At 45.6% G+C, this 23,329-nt stretch overlaps 1 protein-coding gene across 1 annotated transcript in view; it reads left to right on the plus strand.

The window, feature by feature from the left end:
- The window catches only part of SLC29A3 (solute carrier family 29 member 3), a 90,990-nt gene that overhangs the window by 46,674 nt on the left and 20,987 nt on the right, over window positions 1–23,329 (plus strand). The window contains exon 4 of the mRNA XM_073574901.1: window positions 17,034–17,260. Coding sequence (XP_073431002.1) covers window positions 17,034–17,260 — 227 coding nt within the window. The remainder of the gene's footprint in view (window positions 1–17,033; window positions 17,261–23,329) is intronic.

Consider the following 23,329-nt stretch of genomic DNA (forward strand, 5'->3'; position numbering starts at 1 on the left):
ATCCCGGGCGTGGAGAACTGGGCGGCAGACTTCCTCAGCCAGCAGGGTCTCGCATCCGGGGAATGGTCACTTCACCCCGAGATCTTCCAGCAGATCTGCCAACGATGGGGGACGCCGGATGTGGACCTAATGGCTTCCAGAGTGATTGCCAGGGTACCAGCGTTTGTCGCTCGATCCCGGGTCCGTAGGCAATTGCCGTGGATGCGCTGGTTCTGCCATGGAACCAGTTTCGCCTCCCCTACCTATTTCCCCCGTTGCCACTACTTCCGAGGGTCATGAAGATGATCAAGGCGGAAGGGGTGCCAGTGATTCTGCTGGCCCCAGATTGGCCTCGTCGGGCATGGTACGCAGACCTGGTACAGCTACTTGCCGACGTTCCTTGGCGCCTGCTAGAGTGCCCAGACCTACTGTCCCAGGGCCCGATCTACCAGCCGAACTGTGTTTGACGGCTTGGCCCAAAACCCAGATTCCAGGCTGGGTTCGGCCGCAATGTGGTCGCTACAATGGTTAGCGCCCGGAAGCCGGCCTCAGCACATATTTATCACTACACCTGGAAGGTTTTCTTCACATGGTGTCGGAACCATGGTTGTTCTCCACTGAGATTTTCTATTCCCAACATCTTGGCTTTTCTCCAGTCTGGCCTAGACTCAGGCTTGGTCCCAAGTTCCCTCAGGAGACAAATATCGGCCTTATCCGTTCTGTTCCAGTGCAGGATTGCTACCAATCTGCAGGTGAAGACTTTCATTCAGGGAGTCTCCCACTTGGTACCTCCTTATAGGGCGCCTCTGGACGCATGGGACCTTAACCTGGTCCTAAGTGTTCTACAGGAGGCTCAATTGGGCCATTACAGGAGGTCTCTTTAACCTACCTTTCTTGGAAGGTAGTATTTCTTGTGGTAATAACGTCAATCAGGCAGGTCTCGGAGCTGGCAGCTCTATCCTGCCGAGCTCCGTTTCTGGTCTTCCACAAAGATAAGATGGTTCTCAGACCAGCTCCTCCCTTTCTGCCGAAGGTTGTTTCCTCGTTTCACATTAATGAGGATATTGTCTTGCCCTCTTTTTGTCCAGCACCGGTACACCGTGTGGAAAAGGCTCTTCATACGTTGGACCTGGTGAGAGCACTCAGGAGGTACGTGTCACGGATGGCACCCTTTTGTCAGACGGACACGCTGTTCGTGCTTCCTGAGGGGCGCAGAACGGACTCGCTGCCTCGAAATCGACCATAGCCAGATATATTCATTTGACTATTCAGGAGTCTTACCGCATCAGAGGCACACCAATTCCAGCAGGGATCAGAGCACACTCTACTCGGGCAGTGGGCGCCTCTTGGGCGCTTCGGCACCAGGCATCGGCGGAACAGGTTTGCAAGGCTGCAACCTGGTCCAGCTTGCACACATTCGCAAAGCACTACAATATCCATACTCAGGCTTCGTCAGATGCGAGTCTGGGTAGAAGGATTCTCCAAGCAGAGGTGATGCACCTTTAGACAGGAGGTGCATGTAGCTTGGATCGGTGAGTCAACTTCCAACCCAGGGACTTCTTTAGGACGTCCCACAGTACCTGTTTCCCCCAATGAGGCGAAGGAGAAAGATGGATTTTTGTGATAAACTCACTGTAAAATCCTTTTCTCAGAGACGCTCATTGGGGGGCACAGCACCCACCCTGTTAGCCAAGTTGGCTTCTATTTTGTTTAATTAATATACTTTTTTGAATGATATTAGGGTGGTGTTCTTTCTAGACATGTTGTTACCTACATTAAGGTTGATGTTGTCTGATTTTTGTTTGATCTCCTACTGCTTTGCACAAAACTGATTCCGCACGCAACCGGGGCGAGGGTGTATACGGCGGAGGAGGAGCTAACCTCTTTTTTTCACTTAGTGTCAGTCTCCAGGCGGCAGTAGCATACACCCACAGTACCTGTGTCCCCCAATGAGCCTCTCGGAGAAAAGGATTTTACAGTGAGTTTATCACAAAAATCCAAGTTTTTAAATCACAAAAAAAGTTATACCCATAAAAATGTATTTTTATGTAAAAAGAATAAAGTACACGTTTGGTATCGCAGTGTCTGTAGCGACCTGACCTATAAACCCTACTTAACCCCTGCAGTGGACACTGTAAAAAAAAAAAAAAAAAAAAAAAAAAAGTGGCAGCAAATTGTGCTCTACCATCATACTGCCAAACAAAAAGTGGAATAAAATAAGATCAAAAAGGTGGATGTAAATAAAATAGATTAGCTGAAAATGTCATCTTGTCCCGTAAAAGCTGCCATATGTCTCCATCAGCGGAAAAATAAAAAAGCTATAGCTCTCAGAATAAAGCAAGGCAAAAATAATTATTTTTTTATTCGGCCGTCCATGACAGCACCACCTGAGAGGGGATCCGCCCTTCAGGAGCAGGAAATCCTACAGATACATAAGGGCGGCACCTCTCCCACGCATCAGATGGTTTCCTGTTCCTGGAGGTCAAGATTCCCTACAGATCGTATCATCATGGAATCCCTAGCCCGGCTGTCCGACTCAGGTAGTGGGGGGGTCTCCTACCTCGGGCAGTGCGGGGTCCCCTGGAAGCGCCACGGTGGGCCCGGGCAGGGCTCCACAACAGTGTGCGGAGCAGGTGGGAGCGGGGTCCGGCGGATGCCCGTCTCCAGGGCCGGCGCCGGCAGGGGAGTACAGATTCCCCCCCCGGACCCCGATCCCCGGTCCTCCTGGTGTGGTCTCCCCTCGGTCCGGTCGCGGTTGGGGGCTGGCGGCTGTGGCTCGGTGGCGTGCGGGGAGCGCCGTGCCGGGTCGGGCGGCGCCGTGTCGCTGGCGGCCTGCGCGCCCCCGCGCGTTCACGGAGGCCGGAAGTGACGCGGGGGGCGGGGCCGGTAGCGCCGGGCCGGAAGTCAGATGCCAGCCGGCTTTTCTCCCCTGTGCGTCGCCGGGCTCTGACATAGCGGCGGGGGGGGGGGCGAAGCGCAGGGAGGAGAGTCCATGGACATTGGGAGGGGGAGGGGGGCATTAGCCCCTGGCCATGACACCTGTTAACCCGGATTTCCGGGGGGAGTATAAAAAAGGGCCCAGAAACGCTGCAGAGTGGCTTTAGCTCATGTGCAGCAATGGACGAGCCAGAAGCTCCTGTGACCCAGCTGGACCAAGAGCAGGAACCTACCTCAGAGAGGTCCCAGACCAGCTCCCAGCAAAAGAAAAAACGAACCGGACAATCCGGCCTCAGAGGTTCCTCCAGGCCGAAGGATCCAGCTCGCCCCCCCCGTGACCCGGTACCTACGCCTTCTGCTCAGGGTAAGAGATCTTCGTGAATGTGCCCTGATGCAGTGTTCCCCTCCTATAGGGGAAGAAGTGCGCTGATAAGGCAAAAAACAGGGAGTGCGCCCTTTGCAAATGCCCCTTGCCGGACTCCAACCCTAGAAAACTGTGCCAGTCATGTATACGGCAGACGGTAAAAAAAGAAATGAGGGAGTAGTCCCAAAAATTACCATACATACTTCCTTACCCTTTCCCCACTCCTACAGGTGGCGGAAGAAACCCCTGACTTCGCTACGAGTCTAAGGGAAATTATCAGGACGGAAGTTAAAGCCCTAAAGTCCGTATCCCAGGGGGAGTCATCTAAGAAAAGAAAGAGAGCAAGTTTCTCAGGGTCTGGCTCCTCAGCTGACCCTAGAGGAAATGAAGAGTCCTCAGAGCCCTCGACCTCCTCATCAGCATCCTCTTCAGAGGAAGACGCCACTTGTTTCTGCCTGGGCCTAGAACAAGTGGACAAACTAGTCAAGGCAGTTAGGGCTACCGTGGGGGTAACAGACACAAAACCAGAACGGTCAGCGCAGGACTTAAGTCGTTCCCGTTAAACGACAAGGATCAATAGGGAATGGAAGAAACCAGAAAGGAAATGCTCCCTACCACCAGCTTTTAAGCGGCGATATCCCTTTGAGGACCCCATGGTGAACAAATGGGACAAAGCCCCGAAATTGGACGCAGCAGTGGCTAAAGCATCCAAAAAATCGGCTATTCCCTTTGATGACATGGTTTCTTTAAAAGATCCACTAGATAAGAAGGCAGACTCCTACCTGAAAGGGACATGGGAAATGTGAGCTGGCGCCCTGAGACCAGCAGTAGCAGCTACCTGCACAGCCAGATCTATGATGGTCTGGCTGGACCAGCTGGAATCACAATTAGAGGACAGAGCCTCGAGAGAATCTATCTTGAAGACCCTATCTATCATCTAGAATGCGGCAGCCTTTTTTACCGACGCTTCGGCAGATTCAGCAAGAATGGCGGCCAAAGCCGCAGGTCTATCAAATGCAGCCTGAAAGGCTGTATGGCTAAAGTGCTGGCTCGGGGATATCCAGGCCAGATCCCGACTTTGCTCCATCCTGTGTGAGGGGAATATCTATTCGGACCAGTCCTAGATGCACTCCTAGAGAAAGCCAGCGACGATAAAAAGAAATTCCCTTCCCTGCCCACCCCTTCCTATAGACGTCCCTTTGCTAGGAAGAGATTTTTTCATAGAAGATCATCCAGAGATCGGGGCAGATGGGAAGATAATAAGAAAAAAGGTACCGGATTTATGTTTGGAGGGGGACGCCAGGAAGCATCCTGTGAGGCCTAGAAACCTCCCCAATGACTAGCGGCTCCAGTGGGAGGTAGACTATCGGCCTTCTACCAAGCCTGGTCATGGATCTCAAACAGTAACTGGATCCTGGGGTTGGTAGCCTCAGGTCTAAGGCTAGAATTTGCCTATGCCCCCCCCGGAACAGTTTTAAGGTCACCCCTCTCAGGTCTTCCCTGTCAGAAAAGGCTGCCCTAGAGACCGAAATCCATGACCTATTCCATAAAGGAGTACTTATAAAGGTACCAGAGGCGGAGAAGGGCGAAGGCTTTTACTCCCCCCTATTTTTGGTCTGTAAACCGGATAATTTTTACAGGACCATAATCAACCTGAAGGCACTCAACAAATACCTGGTCATTCGGCCATTTAAAATGGAAACGATCAATTCCACACTAAAGTTACTGTTTGAAAACTGCTTTATGGTGGTGTTGGATTTAAAAGACGCCTACTACCATATACCCATCTGTGCGTCTCATCAGCGTTTCCTTAGAGTGGCGGTTCATTTAGAGGGGTCGTTGCAGCATTTCCAATATGTTGCCCTTCCCTTTGGTATAGCAGTTGCCCCCCGGGTGTTCACTAAAGTTATAGCTGAGGTTATGGCCCATCTACGAGAAGCAGACATCCTGGTAATCCCCTACCTGGATGACTTCCTTATTGTAGGCAGAACAGCAGACCATTGTCGGGATCAATTGCAAAAAGCAAAATCAGCTCTGGAACGGTTAGGGTGGCTTTTAAACATTAAGAAGTACCGTCTACAGCCCATGAGAGTTCAGCAGTTCTTGGGCCTAACCCTAGATTCGCGGAATCAGGAGTGTCGTCTTCCACCCGAAAAATTACTTCGCCTACGTCATCAGGTCTTGAACGCCTCCAATAACCCCACCATGTCTCTTAGGAAGGCGATGTCCCTCCTAGGTTCTCTCTCGTCCTGCATCCCCGCGGTCTGGTGGGCCCAGTTCCATACAAGGGTGCGAGGTTTTACGTCATCAAAAATTCCTGGGCGGTTATCTAGAAGGCCAGTTGACTTTGTCCCAACATACTTTGAAGTCCCTTGATTGGTGGCTAGACGAAAACGCCAGAGGGGTGCCCTGGGAATATAACGTAACCCGGGTAGTCACCACAGACGCAAGCCCTACGGGTTGGGGGGCCCACATGGGGGAGGTCTTAATAAAGGACCTATGGGAGTACCATCAGTTGGAAATGTCCTCCAACCTGAAAGAGCCAACAGCCGTAGAGCAGGCAGTTAAAAACCTTCTTATGTATCTACAGGGTCACCATGTTCGAATATTCTCCGACAATCAGGTCACTGTGGCTTACATCAACCACCAAAGTGGGACTCGTTCAAGACCCCTGATGAAGGTAGCAGAGCGGCTGTTTCAATGGGCGGAGCAACATCTCCTGTCCTTAACAGCTCTGCACATAAAAGGAAAAGAAAACACAGCAGACTTCCTAAGCTGCAACCTTCTAAGGCAAGGGGAATGGTCTTTAAAAACCTCCATCTTCGACCTGATTGTACAAAAATGGGGGCAGCCAGAAGTGGACCTCTTCGCCACCAGAGAGAACAGGAAAGTGCCTCAGTTCTGCTCGCTAAATCCCAGAGAAAGCCCTCTGGCTGTAGATGCTCATCTGATCAAATGGGACTTCGGGCTAGCATACACCTTCCCTCCCCTGTCCCTACTACCACTGGTGATGAGGAAAGTCAGGAAGGACAAGGCGAGGATTATAGTGATCGCCCCGTTCTGGCCCAGGAGGGCATGGTTCTCATGTCTCAGTACCATGTCTGTATCTGACCCTTGGGTCCTACCAAACATCCCAGATCTCCTATCCCAGGGCCCAGTTTACCATCCTCAGGTGGCTGGCCTACATCTGACGGTGTGGATTTTGACTGGACACTGCTAAAGGAGAAAGGTTTCTCCCCAGCCCTAATCAACACCCTGCTCAAAAGCAGAAAGTCAATTGCAACCAAAATCTACTTTAGGATCTGGAAAAGACTCCTTCAGGGTTCAGGGGTAGTAGCTGGGCAGTCCACTCCCATAGCGCAAATCCTAGAGTTCTTACAAAGAGGTCTGGACATGGGGCTCTCCACCAGCATCCTTAAAGTGCAGGTGTCGGCCTTAGGGGCGCTTTTTAACCGCAACATCGCCAGTAACTATTGGATCAATAGATTCATTAAGGCAACAGGCAGGTCCAGACCGGTAATAACAAATAAATATATGCCATGGGATCTAAACCTAGTCCTCACGGCCATGACGGAGGCCCCGTTTTAGCCTATCTAATCAGCCTCCACCAAAAACCTGTCACTTAAAGTGGCTCTTCTGGTAGCATTGACATCAGCCAGTAGAGTAAGTGACACCCAGGCCTTATCTAGACTTCCTCCTTACATACAATTCAGGGATGACAGGGTAATTCTTACACCCGATCCAGCATACCTGCCTAGAGTAGCCTCCAGTTTCCATAGAACTCAGGAGATAGTCCTTCCATCCTTCCTCCCTAATCCCACAAACGATAAGGAAAGGAAATTACACACTTTAGACGTTAGAAGATGTCTCCTAGAGTACCTGGCAGTTACCGACCCCTGGAAAAAAGATAATGCCTTGTTTATCTCCTATCAGGGCACTAGGAAGGGCCTTAGGGCTTCAAAAAGCTCGCTATCGAGGTGGATTAGGGAGGCCATTTCATTAGCATACACCTCAAAGGGCAAACCGGCTCCTGGCAAGCTGACGGCGCATTCCACCAGGGCCATGGCAACCTCGTGGGCAGAGAGATCGGAGGTCTCGATCGACCAGATATGTAAGGCAGCTACTTGGTCCTCTCCGAGCACCTTTTACAAGCATTATAGACTTGACCTGGGTGCTTCCTCAGACCTCTCCTTTGGTGTCAGGGTTCTGCAGGCTGTTGTCCCTCCCTAAAGTAATTATTACTCTCTGTAATTCTCTCAGGTGGTGCTGTCATGGAAGACCGAATAAAGTTATAGTTACTCACCGGTTAATGGTATTTTTCGGATTCCATGACAGCACCCGTATATTCCCTCCATTTAGTTTGATTTGGGTGTGCACTTCTTCCTCTTATGTGTACCCTGGTAATTAGTATTTTTGTAAAGTATTGTACATAAATTATGCTATTAACCTCGGTGGTCCTCTTGTGCTCTGTAAACCAACTGATGCATGGGAGAGGTGCCGCCCTTATGTATCTGTAGGATTTCCTGTTCCTGAAGGGCGGATCCCATCTCAGGTGGTGCTGTCATGGACTCCGAAAAATACCGTTAACCGGTGAGTAACTACGACTTTTCTATGAAATAGTTATAATTATGTAAAAGCAATGCGGTTCCCATGCGTGTGAGCGAGAAGCTGTGACCAGCAGTAAAAAGATTACTGCCTGTCACAGGCTTCAGCTGATGAGAGCACTACTTTCATCATTGTACACCTGCTCTCGCTGATAGCATAGAGCAGGCGTACAATGAGAGTATTCATCAGCTGTCGCCTGTGCAATAAATAAATAAAAAAAAATAGCTGGAGGTCCCTTCTTTTTTTGATAACCAGCTCAGGCAAAACCAACAGCTGAACTCTGGTGACCTCACTGACGTCATTGCTTGTGAGAGTTCTCACTCAGCCAGAGCTCACATCAGTGAGGTCACTGGAGTTCACTTTATTAACATCACCCCTCGGCGCTGCAGCTGAGTTATGAGGCTCAGCTGAATGTCTTTGTAGAGGATTCAAGGTTGTGCGCTTGCATGCCAGCGCTCAACCATGCGTGCAACCATGAAATCCAGGTATAGCAGAGTTGTAGCGCTTTGTGGGACAGATAGATTATCTTCTCGTCAGTCATTTGAAGAATATGGTGTTTTTTTTATTTTTTTTTATTTTTGAAAATAAATAGGTAGCAGAGGTTGGGAGTTTTATTTCAAATAAATGACTTTATTCTGGACGTGTCTTTATTACAACACTATGGGGTTAGTAATGGGGGTGTCTTACAGGTGCATCTCTATATCTAATTTGTGGGCTTGATGTCAGCTGACATTCCAAAGCTGACATCAACACCACAACTATTACCCCACTTGACATCGCACCAGGGAAAATGGAAAAAGTGAAGCTAAGCGCCAGACTAGGCACATCTAATGGACACGCCATTTCTGGGGCAGCTGAGAGCTTGTTTTTAGTCTGGGAAGGGAAGGGGCCAATATTCATGTCCCCTTTCTAGGCTAAAAATTGTCTCTTTAGCCTTTGCTGGTTATTGAATTTAAGGGGCACCCAACATTTTTGAGGGGGTGGTTTTCAGTATAGTAACCAGTAAATGCTAAACAAACATCTGTGAGCTAATAGTAATAGCCTGGAAACCTTTATGGCTATTGGCCTGTTCCCAGAATATCATCATCAGCTCCCTGCTGTCTTGCCCTCACCTGGTTAGTAAAAATAAGGAGGACCCCACATATTTTTTTTCCATTTATTTACATTAGAAATAAATGAAAAAAAAATATTGTGGGTTTCCCCCTATTGATAGCTAAGGGAAAACAGAAAGCTTGGGGCTGAACCCCTTCGCCAGCTGTATGCTTTCCCTTAGGCCGGGATCAAACATGCGAGCAATGTGGCCGAGTCTCGCATGATAATACCCGGCATTGCTACCGGCACTCAGGAGCGGAGCGTGCGGCTCCATGTATTGCTATGTGGCCGCTCGCTCCGCTGCGAGTGCCGGCGGCAGTGCCAGGTATTAACATGCGAGACTTGGCCGTATTCCTCGCATGTGTGATCCCGGCCTTAGTTGGTTATCAAAAAATGGGTCTCTCCATCCCCTTGCATCCATTCCTCCCTCATCCAGCCATCCATTCTAAATTTTTTTATGGAAATTATTTAAAATAACAGTGACAAAAATGAAATAAATATAGAAATATATATAACCACAACCAAAGGTAAAAGTGAAGGAGGTGGATGTGGACGTGGTGGTGTATGTGGAAAAGGAAGAGGGGACCAACACTGTTTTAATATTTTTTTATTTTTTTTTGTTTAGTTAAATTTTGGCATGCAACAAAGTCAAACAAATGCAAAATACAGTGTAAGGCCTCCTTCACACTTCCTAGTGATTCCTGTACAGGAGAAAATGGTAGTATGAAATCCGTGGTCCGTGTACCATCCTTATCTTACATCCGTGTGCTGTCCTTCTGCCCATGTGACAAGCAAGCCTGTGTGGGAAAAGCAGTACAGTTAACTGTTCCCAGGCATCAGGTATTGAAGACAGCTCTCATCATTGTTACCTTTTCTCCCTGTGAAGAATTAATTATAAAAATTGACATAGGCTCCTGTGTAATTTTGATAACCAGCAGAAGGAAAGCCTACGGCTGGGAGCTGATGTTACTTGTCTGGGAAAGGGGACAATGTCCTAAAAGGTTCCCAGGCTATTAATAACAGCTCACAGTTGTTTGCTTAGCCCTTACTGGTTAGTTTACGGGGAACCCCAGAAAAAGGGTAAACAGATAGCTATGAGTTGATATTAATAGTCTGGGAAGGGGCCACAATAATGTGTGAATACAAGCAGACACTTTTACACAAGCTACTGATGACTTTCCTGCCTGACAGCGGCGGCTCAGTGGAACAACAAGGCAGAGGAAGAAGTCACCCATACAGCTCTGGCACAGCCACCACCTTGAAAGGCAGGGTTAACATGGCTGCAATATGGCAAAATTTCATGAGCATGCCACAAAATACAGCACAACCAAGTGATACTGCCCATATCAGCAGCACGAAGCGTTTCCAGAATATGGTGGAAGAGTAAGTGTAATGGTGACCGGTCTGCAAACCATGTCTTATGACGAAAGGTTGCAGGATTTGGGAATGTTTAGCTTGCAGAAGAGAAGACTGAGGACTTAATAGCTGTCTACAAATATCTGAAGGGCTGTCACATTGTAGAATGATCATCTTTATTCTCATTTGCACAAGGAAAGACTAGAAGCAATGGGATGAAACTGAATGGGAGGAGACACAGATTAGATATAAGAAAATTTTTTTCGACAGAGTGATCAATGAGTGGAACAGGCTGCCACGGGAGGTGGTGAGTTCTCCTTCAACAGAAGTTTTCAAACAGAGGCTGGACAGACATCTGTCTGGGATGATTTAGCGAATCCTGCTTTGAGCAAGGGGTTGGACCAGATGGCCCAGGAGGTCCCTTCCAACGCTACGATTCTATGTCCACACATAAAATCATAGAATGTTAGAATTGGAAGAGACCTCCAGTCTATAAGACGCCCCCATTACAAACCCCATAGTCCTATTGTAATAAAGACATGCCCAGAATAAATTCATTTATTTGAAATAAAACTCACTGATGTGATTGTTCTCCAAACCATCCGGATTGTCATGGATCATGGCCATTAGTGTATTATTTCTGCTCTCGCTGGTATCAGAGTAGTAGTCAACCGACACCTGTGACTGAATTTTTTACTGCCGGTCAGAGCAGCTGGTTCAACTTCACACGCTGTTGTCTTTCTGACAGCGTGGAAGCCACAGCACTCTGAGCGGCGATATTGAACTTACTGCTGATCAGAGCAGGTGTTTCTCACTCTGTCACATGGATACACAGAGATAACAGCATGGGAAACGTCCGATGTTCAGGTTGCTGAACCTAAACAGTAACACAAACTTAATGAAGAAGTTCATGTTCGGAGTCTGTGCACGGGCTCCGAACGTTACCTTTCGAGTTCGCTTGTCACTAACCGCTATACATCTAAATAAGTTCCTTGAGGGTTGTAGTTTGCAAAATGTGGTGACTGGAAGGGGATTTCCACTGTTCAGGCACATCAAGCCTCAGAAGCTATCCAAATGCGACATGGCATCTGGTAATGAAATGATTCCAGCCAGTTTTGCACTCCAAAAGTCAAAATGTACTCCTTCCCTTCTGAGCCCTTCCGTGCACCTAAACAGTAGTTTTCCTCCACATTTGGGGTATCTACTGTATGTACTCAGGAGAAATTGCACCGCAAATTATACTGTGCAATTTTTCCTGTTACCCTTGCGAAAATGCAACATTTGGGGCTACAGTAACATTTTTGTGGGAAAATTTTTATTTTTTTTATTTTCCCATCTGTACATTCTGATCTTCTGTAAAGCACCTTGGAGGTGAAGGTGCTCACCAAACATCTATATACATTTCTTGAGGGGTCCAGTTTCCAAAATGGGTTCACTTGTGGGGTCCATTATTTATGCACATAAGAGGCTCTCCAAACAGGTCATAGCCTCAGCTTTCGATTCCAGCCGTTTTTGCACTCTAAAAGTCAAACTGTGCGCCTTCCCTTCTGAACGCTCTCATGTGACCAAACAGTAGTTTTCCCCCACATTTGGGGTACCTGCATACTCAGGAGAAAATGGACCCCAAAATTTGTTGTGCAATTTCTCCTGTTACCCTTTTGTTCTTGCACATTGCATTAGTTCCTGTGAAGCACCTGAAGAGTTAATAAACTTCTTGAATATGTTTTTGAGGACTTTGAGTGAAGTTTTTAGAATGTTGTCACTTTTGGGCTCTGTCATAATAGGCCTCCCAAACTTACTAAGTCACTGATGTGATCCCTTAAAAAATGGTTTGGTAATTTTTGTCAGAAAAATTAAAAATTGCTGATCAACTTTTATCCCTTCTGTCTTTCTAACAATGTTTAAAAATTGATGCAGATGTAAAGTAGACATGTGGGAAATGTTAGTTATTAATTATTTTGTGTGACATAACTTTAGATTAAGGGCATAAGAATTGAAAGTTTGAAAACTGCAAAATCTTCAAAATTTTGTCCAAATATTCGATATTTTCACAAATAAGCGCAAGTCATATTGGAGAAGTTTTACCTCTATCGTGAATTGCAATATGTGACTAGGCTGGCCTGGACGCTGTGCATGGCCTTAGTGTGAACAGCGCCGCATACAAGTTGTTTTTGTGCATCAACATACCAGGCAATCGCCCCCTCCATGTATTGGTAGGCTGGAGCAGTTGCTTGATTGGTATTTTTGCACCTGTGTTGCCATCTTTATATGGGTCCACTGCACCCTGATAGTGCATTTGTTTGGAGGCCTGTACGGGTAAACCTTGTTGTTCTTTTGCTGTTCTCATTATTGGAGGTTTTTCAAGTCCTCTTTTTGTACTGTGCTGTATTATTATTTAGTGTTAGGTACCCGTAAGCGTGGAGATCTTTGACGTAGGTTACGGGCTCACGTATTTTGGCCAAAATATTAACTCATACTCCACATTTTTAAAAAAATATTTTTAAAATGTGTTTTTTTGCACTTTTTATTCAGGGTGCAGTTGGGCCCATTTGGTCTTGTAAACTGCGGTGTTTGTTCACACGGCATGCATTTTGTTAGCGCTGGGCAGCCCGCCTGAACTAATAGAAGGGTGTTGGTACTAGGCTGGCCTGGACGCTGTGCATGGCCTTAGTGTGAACAGCGCCGCATACAAGTTGTTTTTGTGCATCAACATACCAGGCAATCGCCCCCTTCATGTATTGGTAGGCTGGAGCAGTTGCTTGATTGGTATTTTTGCACCTGTGTTGCCATCTTTATATGGGTCCACTGCACCCTGATAGTGCATTTGTTTGGAGGCCTGTACGGGTAAACCTTGTTGTTCTATTGCTGTTCTCTATCGTGAATTCCAATATGTGACGATAAAAGATTCTCAGAATCACTGGGATCCGTTGAAGCGTTCCAGAGATTACTTCATAAAGTGATACTAGTCAGAATTGTAAAAGTAGGCTTGGTCGGGAAGGTGAAAATCACCTTGGTGAGTGAAGGGGGAATGGCTTTGGCAGTAATGTATTTTCAGCTCAGGGTAAAGAAAATAAGTGAGATGTTTATCTCAAAATAATAAAGTAGAAGAAAAGTGTAACCTTGTATTATTTCCCTATTTCACCTTATTGGTAAGTCCCCATCAGCCTTCCAGCGTCTGATCGGCCTGTATCAGTGCTCACAGACATCTAATTAGCCGGTACTGATGGTAGACGTGGCACTGCACTTAGACCTAGGTCTATATCCCCGAGCTGAGGTTATTAACGTCCAGCTGCTGTCACAGGAACAAATGTCTTCAAATAGACTTCTAGCCCACAAGTGGATGGAGGCGGCTTAAAAACAACACTTAGTAGCAATGTGATTGCAGCAAAAGCAGAAAATCAAGATTTGGCTTAAAGTTTTCCCTTCACCCAGGAACCTAGACAAAAAAGAAGCGTATTTATTTGCCAGTCATAATTGGCTGTCATTAAAATGATGGAGGTGTCATTGTGTACGGAGGCTCTGACTCATGAGAAAGGTATGAAAATTACCATGAACTCTTCACTGCATGGCAGATCTCGGCTTTAACATTTTAGATGCCGCTGACAATAGTGACTATATCATATAAATGATTCTCCCAATTAATGGCTTCTCCCTCTTTATCCCCATCGGCACCCCGAGATGATGATTTTGTGGTCCTGATGTTTGCCATGGCAATTCACGACCAAATAACGGCCTTAGAGTCTGCCGGCTGTTGTAACCTGTTCAGAAGTGAGTGACATTTAGGTGGTAAAAATACACTTTTTCATTCCTGTTATGCCACTTTGCATTAATTCCACAAAATCACCTGAAGGGTTAATAAACTACCTGACTGTGGTTTTCAATATGTGGAGGGGCACTGTTTTTAAAATGGCATCACTTTTGGGGGTTTTGCAATATATAAGGTCCCCAAAGTTACTTCAATCCTGGATAGGTCCCTCAAAAAAATAAATTTTGTAAATTTCCTTGAGAAAATTAAAAATTGCTGCTGCAACTTTATACCTCCTATAATGCTAACAAAATAAAATAACATTTTACAAATGTGCTCATGGAAAGCAGACAAGAGGGAAATGTTTATTAATGTTTTTCTATGGTATGACTATCTGGATTACAGGGATAATCATGCAGAGTTTGAAAATTGCACATTTTTTTTTACACTTTTTTGTAAAATTTCAGATATTTTTTATAAATAAACACAAAACATATTGACCTAAATTTACAATTATCATAAATTATAATGTGCCTCAAAAAACAATTTAAAAATGACTGGGATTTGTTGAATTGTTCCAGAGTTATTACCACATTAAATGACACTGGTCAGATTTAAAAAATTTGACCCTGTTACTAAGGGTTTCTAGGGGTTTTCTAGGATATGGCAAATATTGCCCACTAGATGGTGGCCCAATTTTAACGCATCGAGTAGTCTAGAATATGTATGTAGTTTATTTAAAGGGAATCTGTCACCCCATTTTTACCCCATAAGCTGGGGCCACCGCCATCAGGGGCTCATCTACAGCATTCTGTAATGCTGTAGATAAGCCCCCGATGAAACCTGAAAAATAAGAAAATCACGTTAGTAAAGTACTGCAGTGTGCAGGCGCTTGGAAAGGTCAGAGAGGTCCGGCGCCTGCACACTGCAGTACTCTGCTCTGCCCTCAACAAGGCCGATAAAGTACGCGTGTGCAGGAGCCGAGGGAGAAGCAAGGAGGAGGACATCATCGTATGAAGATGGGAGGCGCCGGACGGGACGGCGACACCCATCTGACCGGACCGAACGCCGGGGTGAGTATAATCTAACACTTTTTTTTTCCTTATCTTTCAGGTTACATCGGGGGCTTATCTACAGCATTACAGAATGCTGTAGATAAGCCCCTGATGGCGGTGGCTGCAGCTGATAGGCCAAAAATGGAGTGACAGATCCACTTTAAATTCCGGGCCAATATCGCTGATTGCGGCAAATTCGTGCGGCAGTAGATGACCCGCGCCAACCGTCGGGAGATCTGGGGCGAATGGGATAAAAGACCGACTACCCACCTCTTAACTTTCCCACTCGATTTTCTCTTTTATTCCATTTCCTCCCCTTAAGTAAATGGTCAACATTTTAAGAAAACCCCTTTAATGTTTTTAGTATTAAAAGGATTGTTATGTAAACATAAGGTATCGCCCAGCCACATGAGAAGTAATATCTTATTTGTCATTGGGTGACCGATTGGCAACGTAGGACACTATTGTACCCAATAAAATCGAGCAGCAATGCACTTACCGGACCGCTGCTCTATTCATTCTCTGTAGGACCACTCAGGTTTTCCTGGCAGCTCCATAGGGTGTGAATGAAGTGATTGTCAGGCATGCACACTGCCATTCTAATGGGTATAAAAGTGCCCCAAACTACCGAGCGTTGCCGATCCCATCTGCTGGACCCCCTCCGGTCTATAAGTTAACACCTGTGGTTTGGTGATAACATCTTTTCACTGGATAACCCCTTTAACTTACCAGATAGCTGTAGACAGAGACTTTTCCTTCTGGAGGCAAGCTAATTTGCATCCTTTTTTCAGAGATCCTCTTCTGTAGCTGGTTCTGTGATATTCTTAACTAGATGGAGGTCCGATGCTATCACATCGGGAGGACGGTAATGTCACAATGGGGGCAGGCTTTGCAGCGTTGAGAATCCCCCCCCCATGTGCTCACCCACCTATCCACTCTCTCTTTCCCCATGTGCTCACTTCTCCCATCTGTGCTCTCTTCTTTGACCGGTCTACCTCATGTGCTATCCTCCTTGTCTGCTGTCTCCTTCCTGTGCTGTGTTCTTCCCTCATGTGCTGTCCTGTTTGAGCTGTCTTCTCCCCCCCAGTGCTCTGTCTCTCTCACCCCTGTGTCTGACCATGTACAGAACATACCACAGCTCCTGGGTAGGGGAGGAAGCAAAAGACAATACTGACATTACAGCAGGAGGATGCATTTTGTGAGGTAAAATATTGTTTAAAAACAGTCAGTGAAATATATTACCTCACAAAATGAATCCTCTGTGATCCCCTGCTGTAATGTCAGTATTGTCTTTTGTTTCCTCCCCTGCCCAGGAGATGTGGTATGCTCCATACACGGTCAGACACGGACAATTTTTAAAATGAACTTTCCTTCGTGGGAAAACCCCCTTTAATTTGACCGGCTTCCTCTGACTGTAGACACGTCGTGCATCTGCCGCCGGGATCAGCCAAATGGTTCACTGTGCCTGAGCGGAATTCGCGCAGGCGCAATGCAACGGTGTTTCGCTGGTGGTACCGCGTAAGAGGCTGTGTGAGTGTGAGGTGCGTACGGCTTATAGACTGTGTGTAGTGCAATGGTGTTCCGCTGGTGGTAGCGAGCAATAGGTTGGCACCAGCAGCAGTAGTTTCCATATTGAGACACCCATCACTTGGGTGTCCCAATATTGCGGTCGGTTCACTTCCTCCGCTTGGTATTCTGGGATATGGTGACATTTGGTCAGAACAGGAAATGAAAACATTACAAGGCAATTATATAAATAGATGGCTGCCTGTAGTCACAGAAGAGCTCAGGTTCCCTTCTATCACTTTGCACTGAACATCGGGGGTGGGTTTAGGCAGATGTGTATAGGGTTTTTCTTGCCGATCTCATTTAAATGCATTTTCCTTTTTTTGTCTTCCAGGATTTCCTCCCAGGCCAGAATACTGTCATCGTTAGTTGTCATGCTGCTCATCTTTATATTCATCACGGTGCTGGTGAAAATAGATACTTCTTTCTGGACTCAGGATTTCTTTGCTATAACTTTGATATGTGTAGCCGTACTCAGCGGGGCATCAAACATCCTCACCGCCAGTGTGTTTGGTGTAACTGGACGTTTCCCCATGAAACACTCACAGTCATTAATATCAGGTAAATACATTTTGATAAGTGAAACCTCTTTGCGAAAACCAAGCAAAACTACATTATAAAGTAGTCTCCTAAGGGTTACGGCAGGATGACACTACCGTGTGTGATGCGAGAAACTCGCACAAGTCTCGCATCAAAACCCGGCACTGCCCCCGGCACTCAGGACCGGATCTGCAGCTGCATGTATTTCTATGCATGTATTTCTATGCAGCTGTAGCTCCGGTCCTGAGTGCCGGTGGTAGCGCTGGGTGTTGATGTCAGAGACTCGTGCGAGTTTCTCACATCACACATGGTAGTGTGATCCCAGCCTTAGGGTTAGTGTCTTCTCCGTGTTGCTGCACAGTATATATCAGAGCTGAAAATCTGGTTTGGGCAAAGGTGAGTTTGTACTGCATTGACATTGATTTACAGAAAATCAAAAGGTCTCTCCTCTGCTGGACCTCAGTTCTTCCAATGTGCTCAGTAAGGTAAGAGGAGAGCATAGCTCCTGCATCGACCCTGCTCCTGAGCCTGATCGTGTACCAGTGTCACCCAAGACCTGCAGCCTTTATCGTTGCATGGGATGGAAAGTATGTTTGTGGGAGGCAAAAAATATTCAGGATTGAGAGTCCTCAGTAGTTGATACTACTGTGGGAGGCAAAGTGACTGAAAAGTTTAGATTGGTCTTTACATAGGGGGCGTGGCTCACAGTTTAAAAATGCAGATCTGTCTTAACACATGCCCCAGAGAGCCTTCCTAAAGACTGTAAACATTAGCATTAAACAAAAAGGCCCATGGAACCAAGAAAAGCACCATACTCAGGATGAGGGGAATAAAGGAGACCAAAAAGCACTCCTTTTAATGGCGTTTTCTCAACAATATGACTAGGCAAAATTGCAAAGTGCCTGTAAGAACAAGCAAGTTTGCAATTTTCCTCCTGTTAAAATCTTCTCCAGTCTGAAGAATGTCGAGATTCGCCATATTATTGTTTATGGCTCATCACCTAGGAAACCGACCACTCTGCAGTCTGTACGAGGTGGCAGCTTCCTAGCCGCGGGATGCAGCGCTTGCAAGTTGTTTGTCATTTTTTTTTTATGTACTTTCCTGTGAAGCTAATGAAAAATGTAAAGGTTCTGTTACATTTCAGACAGATGTCTCTTTCTCTGTCTCTCTCTGTGTCTCTGGCTGTCTCTCTGTCTTTCTTTTTCTCTGTCTCTGTGTGTCTGTCTCTCTCTCTCTCTCTCTGTCAATTCAGTTCAGATGGGCTTTATTGGCAGGCCTAAGTACATAGTAGCATTGTCAAAGCAAGTGATAAAATAACGGGGGAATTAGGAACACATCCGAGGTGGAGCATTGGGGTCCATGACATATCGGGCTCCTGTGGCAGGCACTGACATATTGCGCTGCAATGGCTGCTGTCTCGCTCTGTCTCTCTATGCCACTTGGAGCTTTGGCACATTGTGGTTAGTGATTCTTAGTTTTGTCCTTTGTGCATTTTTGAGTGTTGAGCACAGAAATATTGTGAGGAAGCGAAAGTTGTAGAGAAACAGGTTTTCCCTGTATTAAGCAACATAGCCTGTCATCTTGGTCACAGCTGTGTATTAACCCTGTCCGAGCGTCTCTGATCATTACTAGGAACGAGACCTTGCTGTGACTTCATCTTTTGGGTTCGAACCTTTAGATTGAGTAGCTGGAATCTTATTAAAGCCATAACTTCCGCCTGACTTTTGTTCCCGCCGTGTAATGGTATTTTGTTATCTGCAGCCGTGGTGGCGTGTCTCCTGACCTTTTGTAGAGATGTTCATCTTGCCTTCCAGCACAGCTCGGCCGCAGTATCGTAGTAGTTATTTAACATTGCACAGTTGTCCAAAATATGTTACAAATGACCAAAGACCAGGATTGCAATAAATCCGCCCCGTTCTTTGTCAGCCGTCATACAGTGCTGCAGCCAATCAAGGTCCTACGGAAGCATGGTTGCCACATAAGGCTACGTTCCCTCAATGAGCCTTCGTTGCGTTTTTGATGTTGCACATTTTTTCTGCGTCAAAGTCTCAGCGTCTTCCAGTTCCAGCTAAGTGGATGGGATTTCTGGAAATCTCCTGGCCGCTGGGCTTTTCTTTTACTCGGCGTAAACTGCGTGTTTGAATTCGGCAGCGTGTCAAGTTCTCTTGGTGATGGGAGTGACTGTATATCATGGTGGGTCCATACTGACAGCGAGTCACGGCACGGGTGGGCCAGCCATCAGCATGTGTGTCGCCGCACTCATCCTCGTGCTTTTGTGATGACAGGACTTTTCTGGGATCGGCTTCATTTGCATGTATGATAAGTTGGCAATCCATATCTGTGAATGATGAGTCCCCTGCAGGATGTTACATGGTGTTGTTTTCTTCTGTGCTTCTTTTTCCACTCCACATTAGTCAAGTTAACAGACACTTACGTTATTTATTACCAGTAAATGTCTCCCTTAGGAAAGAAAGGGGACGTTTTAATGCATTTGCTTTAGATTTTTGGCACGCTTCACATTTGCCCCATGTCGTGAATATTTATATATTTTTTTTAATGACTACAAAAAGTAATTCCCTGGAATACGGAACATTTCTATTCTGACAGTCGTATAAATATCTATGATCCATATGTGTCTAGTGGTGGAACCTTTCCTGCATATAATAAGGAGTATATGATGCCTAGTGATAGCCATAAAGGCATGGCGTGTGCTAAAAAGCCCGGACTTACTCAGTGTACCTCAATGTAAAAGTGCCGTGTAGGGGCCAGCCACATTGTCCCTTCCCATTGTAATGATAACCTGGAGTGATGGCCGCTGTCAACACTGCTCTTCAGCCATCTGTGTCATGGGCATAGCTTAATAAATGGAACCACCAAATGATTGCAGAAGTTACGATTTATCCTGGTGCAGCTGCAGTCACAGGCGATGTTAAGGGCTTCGTTACACCATAATTATTTAGTGCTGTTAAATGGCAGTAATATCAAATGTGCTGTTAAATGGCAGTAATATCAAATGTTTTTCATATATAAAGGGGGGAAGGAAAAAATGTCATTATTAGCGCATACTGCAATAAAGTACAGTGGCTGACAAAAGTATAAACCACCTTGTTTTTTTTTTTTACCTACGGTATTTTGTTACATTACAACCTGTGTTTAAATATTTTTGTAATCCGACTTGTGTATGATGCATCAGCAATAAGTAGTCTAAGTTTATGAAGTGAGAAAAATATAGGTATTAAATTTATCGGATTAAATAGCTAAAATTTGGGATGTGGATATGTATTTACCTCTCTTGCCATGAATCCGCTAAAAAAAATTTTTGCAAGCATTTACATTCATAAGTCACATGTTTAGGCATAATCTATGGAGCATCTTATGGGGGAATAATCTAGAGCATATTATTGAGGGCATAATCTATGGGGCAGCATATGGGGGCATATTCTATGGGGCAGGATATGGGGGCATATTCTATGGAGCAGCATATGGGGGCATATTCTATGGGGCAGCATATGGGGGCATATTCTATGGGGCAGCATATGGGAGCATATTCTATGGGGCAGCATATGGGGGCATATTCTATGGGGCAGCATATGGGGGCATATTCTATGGAGCAGCATATGGGGGCAGCATATGGGAGCATATTCTATGGGGCAGGATATGGGGGCATATTCTATGGGGCAGGATATGGGGGCATATTCTATGGAGCAGCATATGGGGGCATATTCTATGGGGCAGCATATGGGAGCATATTCTATGGGGCAGCATATGGGAGCATATTCTATGGGGCAGCATATGGGGGCATATTCTATGGAGCATTATATGGGGTATAATCTATGGAGCATCTTATGGGGGAATAATCTATGGAGCATCTTATTGGCATAATCTATGGAGCATCTTTTGGGGGCATTATTAACCTTTGTGCAGCATTTTATGGGGTGTATTTTGTATGGAGCATCTTATGGGGCCCATCATGAACTGTATGGGGCTCCTGATTCAATATGGATATTCAAAAACATTTAACCTACTGATGCCTCAGTTAATTTTACTTTTATTGGTATTATTTTTATTTTTGAAATTTACCAGTAGCTGCTGCATTTTCCACCCTAGGCTTATACGTGAGTCAATAAGTTTTCCAAGTTTTTTGTGGCAAAATTAGGGGGGTCGGCTTATACACGGATCGGCTTATACACGAGTATATACGGTAAGTTTGAGATGTTTGGATCACACAGTAGAACATTTGTGAAACGCAGAACAACTGAAAAGATGCTGGAAGAGTGCCTGACGCCATCTGTCAAGCATGGTGGTGGTAATGTAATGGTCTAGGGTTGCTTTGGTGCTGGTAAAGTGGGAGATTTGTACAAGGTAAAAGGGATTTTGAATGAGGAAGGCTATCACTCCATTTTGCAACGCCATGCCATATCCTGTGGACAGCGCTTGATTGGAGCCAGTTTCATCCTACAACAGGACAATGACCCAGAGCATACCTCCAAATTATGCAAGAACTATATAGGGAAGAAGCAGGCAGCTGGTATTCTATCTGTAATGGAGTGGCAAGCGCAGTCACCAGATCTCAACCCCATTGAGCTGTTGTGGGAGTAGCTTGACCGTATGGTATGCATGGTACGCAAAAAGTGCCCAAGGCAAACCAACTTGTGGGAGGGGCTTCTGGAAGCATGGGGTGAAATTTCTCCAGATTACCTCAGCAAATTAACTGTGAGAATGCCAAAGGTCTGCAATGCTTTAATTGCTGCAAAGGGAGCACTCTTTGATGAAAGCAAAGTTTGAGGAAGAAAATTATTATTTCAAATAAAAATCTCTTTTTCGAACTTTGTCAATGTCTGGACTAGATTTTAAATTTATTTGGCAACTCATTTGATTAATAAAAGTATGAGTTTTCATGGAAAACACAAAATTGTCTGGGTGACCCCAAACTTTTGAACGGTAGTATATGTGTGTGTGTGTGTGTATATGTGTGTATATATATATACATACATATATATATATATATATATATATATATATATATATATATATATATATAAACAACGACAAAGCAAAGTCCAGCAATAATGTGAGCAATCCAGGATGCTGTTAAAAATTATTTTCTTTTTATTCATAAATCCATTAAAATGCAATGGTCCTGATTCTGGACCGTGAAGAAGGCGGGTTCTACCGCTGAAACGCGTAGTCCTATCTGCAAGACTTTCCTGCGTTATTGCTGTTTTGAACTGCTTGGACCATTGCATTTTAATGGATTTATGAATAAAAAGAAAATAATTTTTAACAGCATCCTGGATTGCTCACGTTATTGCTGGACTTTGCTTTGTCGTTGTTCACATTTGTATGGATGGACTCTTACATCCAGATCCGGGCACAACGGAGTTAACCAGGTCAGCTGAGGTTCCAGGTGGTTCACAGGAGTGAGCTGGTCTACATTGTTGGATATATATATATATTATCCCAATCTCTGCTGATCCCCGGAGCACCATGAAATCCATTATCATCAAATGGAATGTTCATGGCACCACAACAAACCCTCCAAGACCGTGCCGCCCACCAAAACTCTCAGTCTGGGCAAGGAGGGCATTAATCAGAGAGACAGTGCAGAGACATAAGGTGACCCTGAAGGAGCTGCAGTGTTTTCAAGCAGAGACTGGAGTGCTTTATGAAAGAGTGGGCAGAAAAAAAGCCTTTACTTACACACAAAAATTGTAAGGCTCATTTTGAGTGTGCCAAAAGACATGTGGAAGACTCTCCAAATGTATGGAGGAAGATGCTGTGGTCAGATGAGATCAAAATTTAGCTTTTTGGTCACCAAACTAAATTTTATGTCTGATGCCAAACCAACACAGCTCATTACCCCAAGAATACCATCCCCACAGTGAAACGTGATGACCCATCATGCTGTGGGAATGTTTTTTTGGCAGCAGGGACAAGGAAAATGGTCCAAGTTGAGGGGAAGATGCATAGTGCAAAATACAGGGATATTCTTGAGCAAAACCTGTTTGTCAGTGATGAAGATGGGAATAAAGTGTGGATGCCTCTGGCGCTGCTGTGTATGGAAGGCGACAAATCTCAGCCATTTATTCA

The sequence above is a fragment of the Dendrobates tinctorius genome, unplaced genomic scaffold (genome assembly GCF_039654945.1).
Source record: "Dendrobates tinctorius isolate UK_male_01 unplaced genomic scaffold, ASM3965494v1 ptg000040l, whole genome shotgun sequence".
NCBI classification, from domain to species: domain Eukaryota; kingdom Metazoa; phylum Chordata; class Amphibia; order Anura; family Dendrobatidae; genus Dendrobates; species Dendrobates tinctorius.